This window comes from Onychomys torridus, chromosome 9, assembly GCF_903995425.1.
Source record: "Onychomys torridus chromosome 9, mOncTor1.1, whole genome shotgun sequence".
In the NCBI taxonomy this organism is placed as follows: Eukaryota; Metazoa; Chordata; class Mammalia; order Rodentia; family Cricetidae; genus Onychomys; species Onychomys torridus.
In genome coordinates, this window is record NC_050451.1 from 351,151 (window position 1) to 364,573 (window position 13,423).

Here is a 13,423-nt window from a genome sequence, read left to right on the forward strand (position 1 = left end):
AGCAATTTCGTTAAATAAATTAAAGAAGGCCAGCAGGGAAGTGGTTCTGTAGGTAAAAGAACTGGCCAGGCAACAACCTAGGTTCTGTTGCTGGGACCAGTATAAAGAGCTGGAGGCTATAGCCTGCATCTGAAATCCTACAGCAAGGTGAGTAACAGGGACAGAAGAACTGCTCAAAGGCTTGCATAGTCGGTGCAACATCAGGGACAAGAGAGGCCCTGCCTCAGCAAGGTGAAGGGAAGGAAGTGACTCCCCAAAAGTTGCCCCCTGAGCTTCACAAAAGTACCATGGTGCATGCATGTACCATGGCATGGACATGCCTATGCTCACATACATATTGCACACATAGGTTTTGAAAAGAAATAAATAAATGTAGAAATTCTACACTGCCATGTTTAGAGTACTAATATTCTATTACAAAATCTGGTTTGCACATATTGTTCTGTGTATTTAGATATTTATTAAGAAGGATTATAACTCCAGGAGTAAGCAAGTTTATAGAGATCATGTAATTGTTCAAATTCATTTAAGGTAAAGAGTAAGTTTATACCTTCTGAAATAACATTAATTTATGATATCATGTAGCTAAAGGATCTCTTACGGAGAACTGTAGAAGAATTTGTAAAACTCTTTGATCCAAAACACCAAGACAGGCTTCCAATATTTAAGATGGAGCTGACATTTGATGAAGATAAAATGGAATTTTATCCCACCTTTCAAGAGTTGGAAGATATTGTTTTGGGTTTGGTAGAACGAATATCTGAAATTCTGCAGGTATTACTTCATCCTTACCACTATATGTCCTTATGCTATTCTGTTTCAGAATATTTGAATTGAATCTCACTGTGCTCTGTATAAACATAAAATATTATACCTCTTACTAACCTACCAGTTATTTTAAGTTATAAAATGCGTTTTTCTTTGAAAACATCTGTTAATTGGAGATGTTTCCCTTCTTTTTACTTTTTTTTTTTTTTACTGTTCTGAATACTTTTGTGTGTGTCTTCTTGCTACTAAGTTATGAATGTCTTAAAAAAGAAAATCCAAGTCATTGTAGCTCATGTCATTAATTCCAGCACTTTGGAGGCAGAAACTTTGTGAGTCCGGGGCCAGCTTGGTCTACAGAGTGAGTTCTGGGACAGCCAGGGCTATATAGAGAAACGCTGTCTCAAAACAAACAAACAAAAACCAAAGCAAGATATGTCACATATTTCTCCTTTCTAGTGCTTTTTAGTATTACCACCTTGATATAGTTAATAAGTGCTTGTTAAATGATAGAAAACTAACTTAAGATGGATTGGTTTTGTTGTGGTTGCTGTTTTATCTTTGAGGTTTTACTTTTTGAGACATGGTGTCATGTTGTAGCTCAGGCTGTCCTGGAGCTCTTTAGCCTCCTACTTTATCCTCCTTAGAGAAAGTTTTGGGATCCATGCATCATACTCAGCCCCAATTTAAGTTTCCATATTGCATTACAAACGATTTACTATTAAGTCAGTACTTTTCATTGAGTTGCCTTTTCTTGGACACAGAAATTTAAAGAAAATGTTACAGATCATCAGCTCAGTTAGATATTTATGACATTCATTTTTGTTTTTGTGTTAGAATGTCCAAACAGTATCTTCTTGGCTGTCAGGAACTTCATCACCTGTCCATCTTGACACAGAACTTCCAGAACATGTGCTACAATGGGCTGTTAATGAGCTGAAGATAGCAGTACATCGAAACTTAGAAGGCACAAAAGCACATTATGATTCATATGGTATATGTGAAATATATTTTTATCATTCTATTTTTAGATTAAATTTAGGCAGATATCTGGTTTTCTTGTACTGTTATAAAAGAGCCAGAAATAAGCAGAATCATGGATTCAATAGTCATGGATCAGACCTAGAAACTTGCATTTTGTTGTCTGGTTTGAGGGGTGAATGTTAATGGAGTAGGGTGATAAAGTCAAAGGAAAAAGAAAAATGGAAATGTTGGAGTAATAAAGAAGCTAAGGCAAGACTGAAATCAAATGAGTTTGACCATGCTACAGTGAGTAGATAACACAAATTGAACTTCATTTTTTTTCTTTTCATTTTTTAATTTTAATTTTAATTTTTTATTTTTTGGGGGGAGTCACAAAGGTGGGAGGGTGGACATGGAAGAAACAGGAAATGAGTGTGATCAGGGTGCATGTTGTGAAATTACCAAAGAATCAATAACAATATTTAAAAAAAAACAGTTTTGAAAAGCCTAAATTTAATTTTACTGCACAAGTGTATTTGATATCAGGATGGATAGTTGCCCTTTGAAAGGGTATTGACTAAAATTGTCTGCTATCTCACATAATCTATTCCTCTACATAGCGAGAAATCCACGGAGTTTGCTTAAAGGGCAAAGGGATTTATTACAGGATAAAAGCTCACTACAGCATGGGAGATTTATCATAGGGTCCTGGAAAGCTGAGTTATAAAACCAGGCTGTTCATCCACCTGGTCTGTCTCAGCATCCAAACCCATGAGGTAGCAAAAAGAGCACGCCTGTGTGCCTTTCAGGTCTTAAGGGTCGCTGTGAGGCCAGACCCCAGGGACATGTTCTTTAAGGTCATAGACAGGTAGAGCAGTTACCTGCTACATCTCTAGGGGTGGTGCTTCAAGGTCATAGACAGAACAACTATGCACAACACCTCTAAATTATTTTCAAAGCTTCAAATATTGTAGTATATTTAATATTTAAAGATACACATGTTTGGGCAGACAATTTTATTGCTCTCTTTGCAATATAGTAAATAAACTTGTCTTTTTGGCTTCAAAATCTATTTACTTGGTTTGCCTCTTGAGTCTTTAAACATTTTCATTAACTTTTTTAGGTTAGCATACAAAGTAATGGCTGTTAAATATTTTTCCTCTCCTTATTTCTCTAAATGTTAATATCCTATTAAAATTGTACTTGAGTAGGCTACTTTGTTCTATGTTAATACAAAAACATTTTACAATATTAAAATATTATTCAGATTTTAATTGAGATGTTAATTTTCAGTTGAAAACTATAATTGGCTCCTTGATGGGACTGCAACAGAGATGATAGAAACTTTCCAGGCAGAAGACCATACTTTTGATGAATACACAGAGGTAAGTGGTAATTCTGTTTTTTTTTAATATTTTTAATTAAAATATAGTTACATCATTACCCCCTTCCCTTTCCTTTCTCTAGCAACTCTCATGTACCCATTATTCTCTCTCAAATTCATGGCCTCTTTTTCTTTGTTATTGTTACATATATATTTAGGCACACACATATATATTACATGTGTATAACACACACACACACGCATATATGTACATATGTATATGCCTAAAGACAACCTGCTGAGTCCATCTAATATTGTTTGTTTGTAAATGATTTCAGGGCTGACCACATGGTATTAGATAACCAATTAGGAGATTCATCCTTGGAGAAAACTAGTCCACCCTCTTGCAGCAGTCCCTAGTTGCTTGTAATTCTTTATCTAAGGGTGCTGCCTCCCAAACCTTGAGATTTTCCTGTGTATAGCTTCCCTGTCTTTTCTAGGAGACACAATCTCACAGCAAGATTTCCTGGTCTCCTTGCTCTACAATCATTCCCACTCATATTTCCTGATGTTCCTTAAGCCTCAGGCACAAGATTGTGTCATAAATGTATCCAATGAAGCTGGGCACCTCGTGATCAGTTGTTCTCTACTCTTTGACTAATTGAGAACATTACAGACAACTGTTGATCTTGTTTTGTTTTTATTTTTAAAAATGTTTTAAAGCCGGGTGTTGTGGGAGGCCAGATCCCACCTTTTAAAGGGTTCCTATGAGGAAGAGAGAGGGATAAGAAACTTTTAGATAGAAAGATAGCAAAGAGAAGAAAGTTAGAAATACTGGATAGCTCTGAAGGACCTGGGTCAATACACAACAGCCCCTCTGCCTCCGTAAAAGGGCTTTTAATAACAATGCCAAGGGTTGGGGCAAGAGACCCCCCCCTCCTGCTAGATCAAAGCACACTGCAAAGCCAAGTGTAGACCCTTCCAAACACCTGGTAACCACACCTGTGGTTAAATCATCCCCTTATGTGGTCCCACTGGGTAAAGCAAGCTCAGATTCTTGGATCCTAAGTAAGTTCTCACTAGGAAACCTCTGTGGGTCTCCACAGCTCCCTTCTTAATATTTAAAGGGCCCCTCAGAGCCTTCAGATAGACTGCCTTGGGTCGTCTTCTTCACTAATGAGCCTTATCCATCATGGCGATACACTTTCCATCATGCATACTCTGTCTTAGGTTGGCAGGTAGCAAGAAGGAATTACCCGTCTCTGACTACCACCTCTGGTGGGGGAAATTACAGAACTTAACTCAGCTCTGACTCAGGTAGCTGGAGCAATCACAACAATTTTTATGGCTGCCACATACCCCTTGTAAAGGAGTAGAGGATGCCAAAGATGGAATGTCCTTTTTGAATGGGTCTAAGATGTCTATAGCAGCCTTAGCTGCATCAAGAGCTTTTTTAAAATCAATAAACTCTTGATGCAAATGCATCAAATAATAAATAAACTCTGGATGCAACTGAATCAAACCTAAAGACTCCCTTAGCTTCACCAAACCACGATTCATTAATATCAACAGGTTAACATAATTCTAGTATGACTATTACTATACACAATTACAATTCTTACAAACTTACATCCAAAAGCAAACTCTCACTAAGACTATTTATACTTTACACTTTACAAACTTTAGCAAATATGCAAAAGCAATCTCTTAATAGAACTATACAAAACTTAGGGTACATTAACACAAGTTAACATCAGTCCACTCAAGAGACAAGAAAATATTTTTAATTCTTTATAATTTTTTAAGCTTCATCTTGAGCTTGAGTACCAAAAAAAAAAAAAACCAAAGTTCTCCACTTAGACAGTTCCATTTTAAACACAAAACAGTTTGTGAATCACCACAGTTAATAAAGCATATATGCATAAACAAAACAATGCACAAGTCATGGCATTTGATAGAGTCTATGGGTAAATTAAAAATTGTCCCATTTCTGAGGTTTGCAAAAGTTCAAAAAGTCAGTTCTGATAATAGCCTTAATGTTCCACTGAAAGATTTCTGATACAGTCTTACAGTTCCTCTGAATGCAACCTAGTTCAACAAGAGTTGCTGAAACTTCACTCTCAGTTACAGCAACATGTAATGGCAGTCTTTTCCTAGGAACTTTGCCTTAGGATAAAGGTGACTGTCATAGTAACTGAGCTTCTATGAGCTCTTTGGAAAAAGCTGTCTATGCAGCCAGCAAACAGAAGCTGAGCGACCTTAGCTACTGGCTTGGTTCCATTTCTGCTTTTAAAATCCAAGTCCTGAGACCTTGAGGGCTCTCAACCACCTTGTACCACAGGAATTCAAGGGAGGAAACTCAGCTGCTGTGAGCTGTGGCTTCCAAAGGCCCCATTACCTGCTTGGCTAGAGGCTCTGCACTCAGCCCCCCAGGTCCTGTAAACCTCAATGTGCCACCCTACTTGCATAGCCAAACACTGCTCCCAGGATAGCCTCATGGCTCTGCCTCATTCTGTTGCTGGGAGCTCAGGCTGCCCTAGGTTCCAGCATCTCAGCAGTTCTCACACAGCCCTGGTCTGGCTGTTCAGCCTGGAGCATGGCTCTGCATCACCTCAGCATTTCTTGCTGCCATTACAGTTGCTGCGAAGGACTCAGACCCTGCTCTTTTCATTGCAGGGAGGATTTCAAAATCTCTGCTGCTCTCTCTGCACCAGGGATCATTCTACTCTGGCATCTTGTCAGCCAGCAGCTTTCCCTGGATCCCACACCACCTCTACCCCAGTTTCACCCTTGGGGATGCTGCCTGGCCTCCACAGGGCCCCTGGTGTTCCCAGAACATACTCAAACTCAGAGTCAACTGTTCCCTGACCCTTCTGGTGTGTGCCCCATGCTCTCCTGTGCTCTCCTGGGGCATCCCTTACTTTTAAAGGGTTCCTATGAGGAGGAGAGAGGTATAAGAAAATATTAGAAAGATAGTGAAGAGGAGAAAGACAGAAACACAGAATAGCTTTGAAAGGATCAATACTCAATGGCCTCTTCTGTCTCTTCAAAAAGGCTTTTTATAACAATGCCAAGTGGCAGGGCAAAAGACCTCCCTTTGCTAGATCAAAGAAAACTGCATAGCCAAGTGTAGACCCTTTTAAACACCTGGTAACCATGTCCGTGGTCAAATCATCCCCTTATGCAGCCCTGCTGGGTAAAGCAAGCTCAGATTCTTGGACCCTAAGTAAGTTCTCACTAGGAAACCTCTGTGGGTCTCCACAAGGTGTGATAGTGCACTGTGATGTGATGGTGCACACCTTTAGTTGCAACAATTGAAAGGAAGAGGCAGGTAGATCTCTGTGAGTTTGATGCCAGCCTGGTCTTCAGAGTGAGTTTCAGGACAGTCAGGGATACATGGAGAAACCCTGTCTTTTTTTAGAGGCTACCCATTTCTTTGTGGGAAGCCTGCTCCCACTTATCCCCCAGGGCACTCTTGAGGAGGGAGGAGTGAAAAATATTTAGATAGAAGGATAGAGGGGAGAGAAACAGATAGAAACACAAGATAGACTCTGGAGGGCCTGGATCATTACCCATCAGCCTCTTCTGTCTCTGAAAAGGGGCTTTTTATAGGAATGCTAAAGAGAGCAGCAAAATATCTCCCCCCAGCACAGCCATGTGCAGACCCTGCCAGTCACTTGGTAACCACACACATGGTCAAGTCATCTTCTAACGCAGCCGCTGGGTAAAGCAAGCTCAGATTTCACTAGGAAACTTCTGTGGGCCTCCACATTATCTCAAAAAATCCAAAAAATGCATTTTAGTTAAAATACATATTAAGTAAAATATAATTGCATCATTCTCTCTTTCCCTTTCCCCACTTCAGCCTCCTATACCCTCAAACACACACACACACACACACACACAAACAAAACAAAACAAAACAAACCCCACAAAAACAACAAAAAAACCCCAACAAACCACTGACTCCTTTTTATTGTTTGTATGTTTAAGGACTAACCACTTTATCTTAGATAACCAATATGGGGCTCACTCCTGAAGAGGCTATTTCTCCCTCTCTCCATCATTAGTTGCCAGTGTGTAAGAGCCACGATATCATATACCATGCTGTGAAACTGTCTCTTTTAGCAAAAGCTATGAAAGCAGGACCGGAACAATCACAATATGAATAGACATGCTAATCCAGAAGGACAATTCTGTTTATTTTTAATGAACATTTTTTGAATTTTCTTTAATTAGGATCTTTCACCCTAGGTAGTGCTTCAAATAATGTAAATAAAATTTCTTATTCAAAGCATCATTTTAGTAAAGCCATTTAATTGCTTCATAATTATTTTAATTATTCTTTCAGTTAATTTGTTGAGTTAATAAAATTTTATTTAAATATTTTAAGATGGAATTTATTTACTTATAGAGAGAGCATGTACACATGTGGAAATTAGAGGAGTTGTTTCTCTGTTTCTATTATGTGAGCCCAAGAGATCAAGCTCAGGCACTTAGGCTTGAAGGCAAGCACTTTACTTGATAAGCCATCTCACCCACTCCTATAAAAAATTTTTATGACGGTAAGATTAAAAATAAACAATATTTAAATACTCTCTTCAGGAGCTTAAATTTTTCACTGAAATCTTGATGTAGAAACAACAATTATTAGCCAGGCATTGGTGGTGCACACCTTTAACCCCTGCACTAGGGAGGCAGAGGCAGGCAGATCTCTGAGTTCAAGCCAGCCTGGTCTACAGAATGAGTTCCAGGACAGCCAGGACTACACAGAGAAACTCTGTCTCAAATAAACAAACAAAAAATAAATAAATAACAATTATATGTTGATATAAAATTAGAATAGAGATTAGCAAAGTATTATGTGAACACAGAAGAAAATTGCTATTGTTTTTTAAGTTGAAGGTTTCATGAAAGAAATGGAAAAAATGTGAGCTTAAGTCAAGTGTGTGTGTGTGTGTGTGTGTATGTGTACATGTGTGTGTGCACATGTGTGTGTAGACATGGTTTCACTATGTCAAACAGGCCAATCTGGAACTCACTATGTAGCCCAGGTGGGCCTGCCTTGAATGGACAATCCCCTTGCTCCCACCTCTCAAATGGAAGGATTACAGGAACACAGTACCATGCCCAGCTGAGCTCATATTTGAAGCAGATGTTTATATGGAGACAGAAGGAATAGAGAATAAAGGTGTGTGTGTGTGTGTGTGTGTGTGTGTGTGTGTGTGTGTGTGTGTACCTACACCTACTATAGCCCTTGTGTGGAAGTGAGAAATTAGGCTGCAGGGGTCAATTCCATCTCTACCGTGTGCCTTTATGCACTGAGCAATCTCAATGGCTTAGCAGAAGGAGAGATTTTAAGTTTTCCTTTTTTCTTTCTTTCTTGATCCACTTGTATAGTTTCCACAGTATTCTTATGTTGGTTTCTAGTTTTATTGCATATTCGATATGTTTCCACGTTGTCAAATTCTGTTGAGATCTGTTGTGTTGTCTGTTCTTACAATTTATGCTGTCCCTATGAGAGTAAAGGCCCTGTGGGCACACCCAGATTTCATGAGTGCTAAGGGTCGAACTCTGGTCTTCATGCTCGGCAACAAGCAGTTTAACCATTGAGTCATCTCCCCAGCCCATCAGTCACTCTATCTTTTGGTTGTAGACGTAATCCATGGATTAATTGCTGATAAGGTCTTATGATAGCTATATGGTAACTTGTTTTCTGCTATTTTGTTTGTTTGTTTGTTTTCTGTGTCACTCTGTAATGGTTAAGTGACATTTGCATGTCAGATTTTGTGGTCCACCATTTCTTTGATGAGTTTCCTTTTTCCTTCTTATATTCATATTTCCTCTATTTTCTTGAACATAATTCTTGAGCATATATTTAAAATATACAACAGGGAGATTGTCTGTGTCACCTAGGGCTTTTTCATTTTCCCTGGCATTTTTGTGTTATATAAACCTGCATTGTTTAATTTTGTCTCATGACAAGTTTGTATGAAACATACTATAGTAATCACTTTCTTGTGGTTTTCTCTCTTGTTATTAAATTCATCGTTACTCATTGCTCTCTATTAATATCAGCACTATTTACTTTCTGTTATATTTCCATTTAACAAAAAGGCAAGTATTCAAGATAATCATTAAATTAGTTAACGCCCTCTGATCCCTTGGACAAAGAAAAGGTTAAACCCAATTCATTCAATTCTGTAAACTGTAGAAGAATATGATAACTTTGAGATTAAAATGAAGGAAAATATTTTTGTGAATGAACAAAAGGAGCAGGAGTTTTGGCTATGGGTGGGATAACAAGGAAGAAGGCTGATAGAAGCATCAAACATTGATTGTGACGTTAAGTCAAAGATTGTTCAGAGTTTGCAAGCGTGTTTCATTTGCACAAAATGCAACATATGTTGTCAAAGTTGCACTTTATACTACTTTGTTTAATTTTTAAAAATCATCCCAGTTTTTAAGTATTAAGAAATAGATATAAATTCCAAGATCTTGGATCTTTGGTAATTGTAGACCATAATATTTCTGTCCTTCTGGACTATTCTAACACAGAATGTTTCTTAGATTTCTTTTCCTAAAGATTGAATTAAAACCTTCAGAGAGCTATTCAGTAGTGGCAAAAGCAAATATATGCAGCTACAAATATTATAGCATAATATACATTTGTTCCTAAACAGAAATCAGTTGACTTTGGGCATATTTTTAATTGAAGAAACCTTGTGAAACATGAAGATTTTGATGCTATAGATGTCAACACACTTGGTAGTTCAGTGGTAGAGCACATGGCCAGAATCCTCAGGCCCTGGGTGTAGTCTCAACATCAAGAGGAAACAAATTTGTGTAACAAAAAGAATATGTGTCACTTAGCAAGAATAATAGATTACATGATTAAGAATTTCATCATAATATAGTACTATAAAATCACTAATTATAAAAGTCTAACTTTGTTTTTAAACACTCTTCTTTAAAGTTTATAGAAAAGTTTTTCAGTCTTGCTTCAGAAATAATGCTTTTGCCTCAATGGGTTCACTATCCCATGATTCGTTTGGACTGTGAAGACTTGAAGGTGGGCTTGACAAACAAAGCAAGAACCTTTGCAAACATGCTATTAAGTGACATCGCTGTGAAACATAGAAAAGAAAATGAATCGTAAGTAACATTTATTACTGTATTCAGAATAACAGGGCCAAAGAAACATTTTACTAAGTTTACTCTTGTTTGGATTGCTGGGTGGTGGTGGCACATGCCTAATCCCAGAACTTGGGAGGCAGAGGCAGGTCAGTCTCTACGATATTGAGGCCAGCCTGGTCTACAGAGCGAGTTACAGGACAGGCAAGGCTACACAGAGAAACCCTGACTTGAAAAACCAAAATAGATAGATAGATAGATAGATAGATAGATAGATACATACATACATACATACATACATACATACATACATACATACATACATACAAAAGTATATATGCATCTTTTCCAGCCTAGCTGGATTCTTTCCTGATATTTCTAGTGGTATATCAATACAAATATTTTAAGGCATAGAAAGACAAGTCTGAAAAATATACTTTTTTTGTTGAATAATGACACAGGATACCTAGATTCATACTTCTAAACATAGGATATTCTAAGATATCTTAGAGTTTAAAATATATAAACAAGGATATGATCTTTTTATTTGCTGTATTGTTATGTTTCATAGGGACTTGAGCTATGCTATACCCTTTACATAAATCCTTGTATTACACAATTCAGCAGGAGGAGTATTAATAGCTTCATTTTATAAATATAGAAACTGGATTGAAGTTTGCCCTAAATTCACAAAACTAGTTGTCTTAGTGAGCTTTTCAGTGCTGTGATAAAGGCAATGGCCAAAATCCAATTTGGGGAGTCAGGGCAGGAACTCAAGGCGGAAAGTGAAGTAGCAATATGGAAGAAATCTGCTTACCTGCCTGCTTGCTCGCCATGGCTTGCTCAGCTTGGCTTCTTGTACATCCCAGGACTGCCTGCTCAGGGATGGTGCTGCCCACAGTGGGCTAGGCCCTCCTACACCAATCAATCAATCTTCCCCCAGGCCAGTCTGATGGAAGCCAGTCTTTAGTTGCAGTTTCCTCCTCTCCTAAGACTAGTTTGTGTCAAGTTGACAAAAACTAACCAGCACCTTAGTAGCAGCTGAGGTGGGATTTAGACTAGACTGTCAGATTTAAGGTCTACTAAATTTTTCATCTCACTCTTGAAGAGAGTTTAAGAGATCACTAGAAAAGTAATTAAGTGTGCCATAATTTTAAGTATAATAAAAGTATTACCTTGATTTTTTATTGATGTGTATAGTGACATCAGACAAGCTAAGCTTAAATATTATATGATATCTTAGTGAATAAGCCAGTTGTTTTTAGGAGAGTTCCAATTTTATAACAATCATAGCACATGTTTATTAAATGTACTACAAATGACTTGTCATAAGTAGAGTAAAGCAGATGTTCTGTCAGTATCTGCAGTGAATTTGAAACAATCAAAGAGCACGCTTTGCGAGTTCCTGAGACAACAGAAGAAATGATGGAGCTAATCGCGTTTGTAGAAAAAGCTAGAACTTTAGGAATTCGTAAGTTGGCTGAAAGGATCCAGGTAAACAAAACAAAACAAACAAACAAAAACCTTATCAACTAGTGTGAAGTAAGTAATCAGTGTTGACACACCCAGATAAAATAGCAGAATAACCCAGAAGGCCTCACCTGTGTTGTTCTGGTCACACCCATTGCTCTTTCTCCTCTCTCCATTATAGATGTCTGCTCTCTTTCTCTTCCATCCCCTGTAGGCTTCGACTTGATTTTCCCTAAAATGGTGTTTTTGATTTCTTTAGTTTCACCAATTGTGGATTTTTTTTTTTTCTTTTTCAAGACAGGGTTTCTCTAGGTAGCCCTGGCTATCTTGCAACTCACTCTGTAGCTCAGGCTTGCCTCGAACTTAGAGATGCTCTTGCCTCTGCCTCCTGAGTGCTGGGATTAAAGGTGTGCATCACCACTGTCCAGCCAATTATGTTTATATTCTTAAATAATGTGGAGTTTAAGATTTTTTTAGACTAATAGTAGTCTTAAAAATGGCACAAGATCCTATACCCATTCAAATATATTTAACTTCCATTCTGTTTGAAAGGCTTTTAGTGCTGTAGCACATGACATATTACTAAAAATCACATCAAACATAATTTAGGATATTGTAAAACAAGTAACTCCTACCCAGGGAAAGAATAGAACCAAAAGCCCAGAAGCCCACCATCACAGCCCCTGGCCCAGCAGCATGTGAATACAGTTTTCCTTTTGATTGAGTTCACTTTCTTACCCTTCCTTATGGTTTTACGAACTAAGTGTGCATTTCTAGTACACACAGTTTATTTTTATGTGACTTTGATATTCATCTAAGAGGAACCATTTTGTGTGTATTCTTTTGCATATTGTGAGTGTTATATCAGCATATTTTCACTGGAGTGTAGTCAATTTCTGATGCTGTATCCATGTGCAATAACCTAGTTTTTAAGTTTGCTGCACTAGCATGAGGACTTGAGCTTGATCCCCAGCATCACATAGAAAGCTGGGCCTAGTGTTGCGTGCTTATGATGCTAGTGCCAGGGAGGCCGAAACAGGTGGATCCTGGGACCTGCTGGACAATTAATCTATTTTTATTACTGAGCCCTAGGCCAGTGAGAGAAACTCTTAAAAAAACAAGGTGGACAGTTGGGCATGATGGTCCATGCCTTTAAACCTAGCACTTCAGAGATAGAGGCAGGAGGGTGTATATGAATTTAATGCCAGCCTGGTCTACATAGTGAGTTCCAGAACAATCAAAGCTATAGAAAGAGACCATGTCTTAAAAAACAAAAATCAATCAATCAATCAATAAATGGGCATATCCTAAGGAATGATACCAGAGATTGACCTCTGGTCTCCATACACACATGTACCTACATCTGCATACATAAAAGGAGTTTTAGAATTTTCTGTTCTGGATATTTATTATTCTTTGTTATTAATGGCAGTACGGCTGAAAATATTTCTGTGCAGGGATACTGGAGACTACATTCATGCATTTCCCTCAGAAGTCATGGGACTGGAGGCTTGAACTTAACTGAGCATTACTCCTCCTTTCTGAGAATCCTGATGTACCACCAGATGCAACTTTTCTTTTAATTATGTTTTAATTAATGGATTAATTAATTAGTGTGGGGTGTGCACATGCTAGGATATATGTGTGGAGGTCAGAGAACAACCCTTGGTGTGGTACCCAGGAATCTAACTTAGGTTGTGGGGCATGGCCCCATATGCTTTTCTTTTGAACCATCTTGTCATCCCCAACTTTTTTTAAGTGTTTCAT

General features: G+C 38.1%; 1 protein-coding gene across 1 annotated transcript in view; it reads left to right on the forward strand.

Moving 5' to 3' along the window:
• The window catches only part of Dnah12 (dynein axonemal heavy chain 12), a 168,422-nt gene that overhangs the window by 9,752 nt on the left and 145,247 nt on the right, over positions 1-13,423 (forward strand). The window contains exons 9-13 of the mRNA XM_036200006.1: positions 586-774; positions 1,603-1,759; positions 3,022-3,113; positions 10,029-10,207; positions 11,545-11,680. Coding sequence (XP_036055899.1) covers positions 586-774; positions 1,603-1,759; positions 3,022-3,113; positions 10,029-10,207; positions 11,545-11,680 — 753 coding nt within the window. The remainder of the gene's footprint in view (positions 1-585; positions 775-1,602; positions 1,760-3,021; positions 3,114-10,028; positions 10,208-11,544; positions 11,681-13,423) is intronic.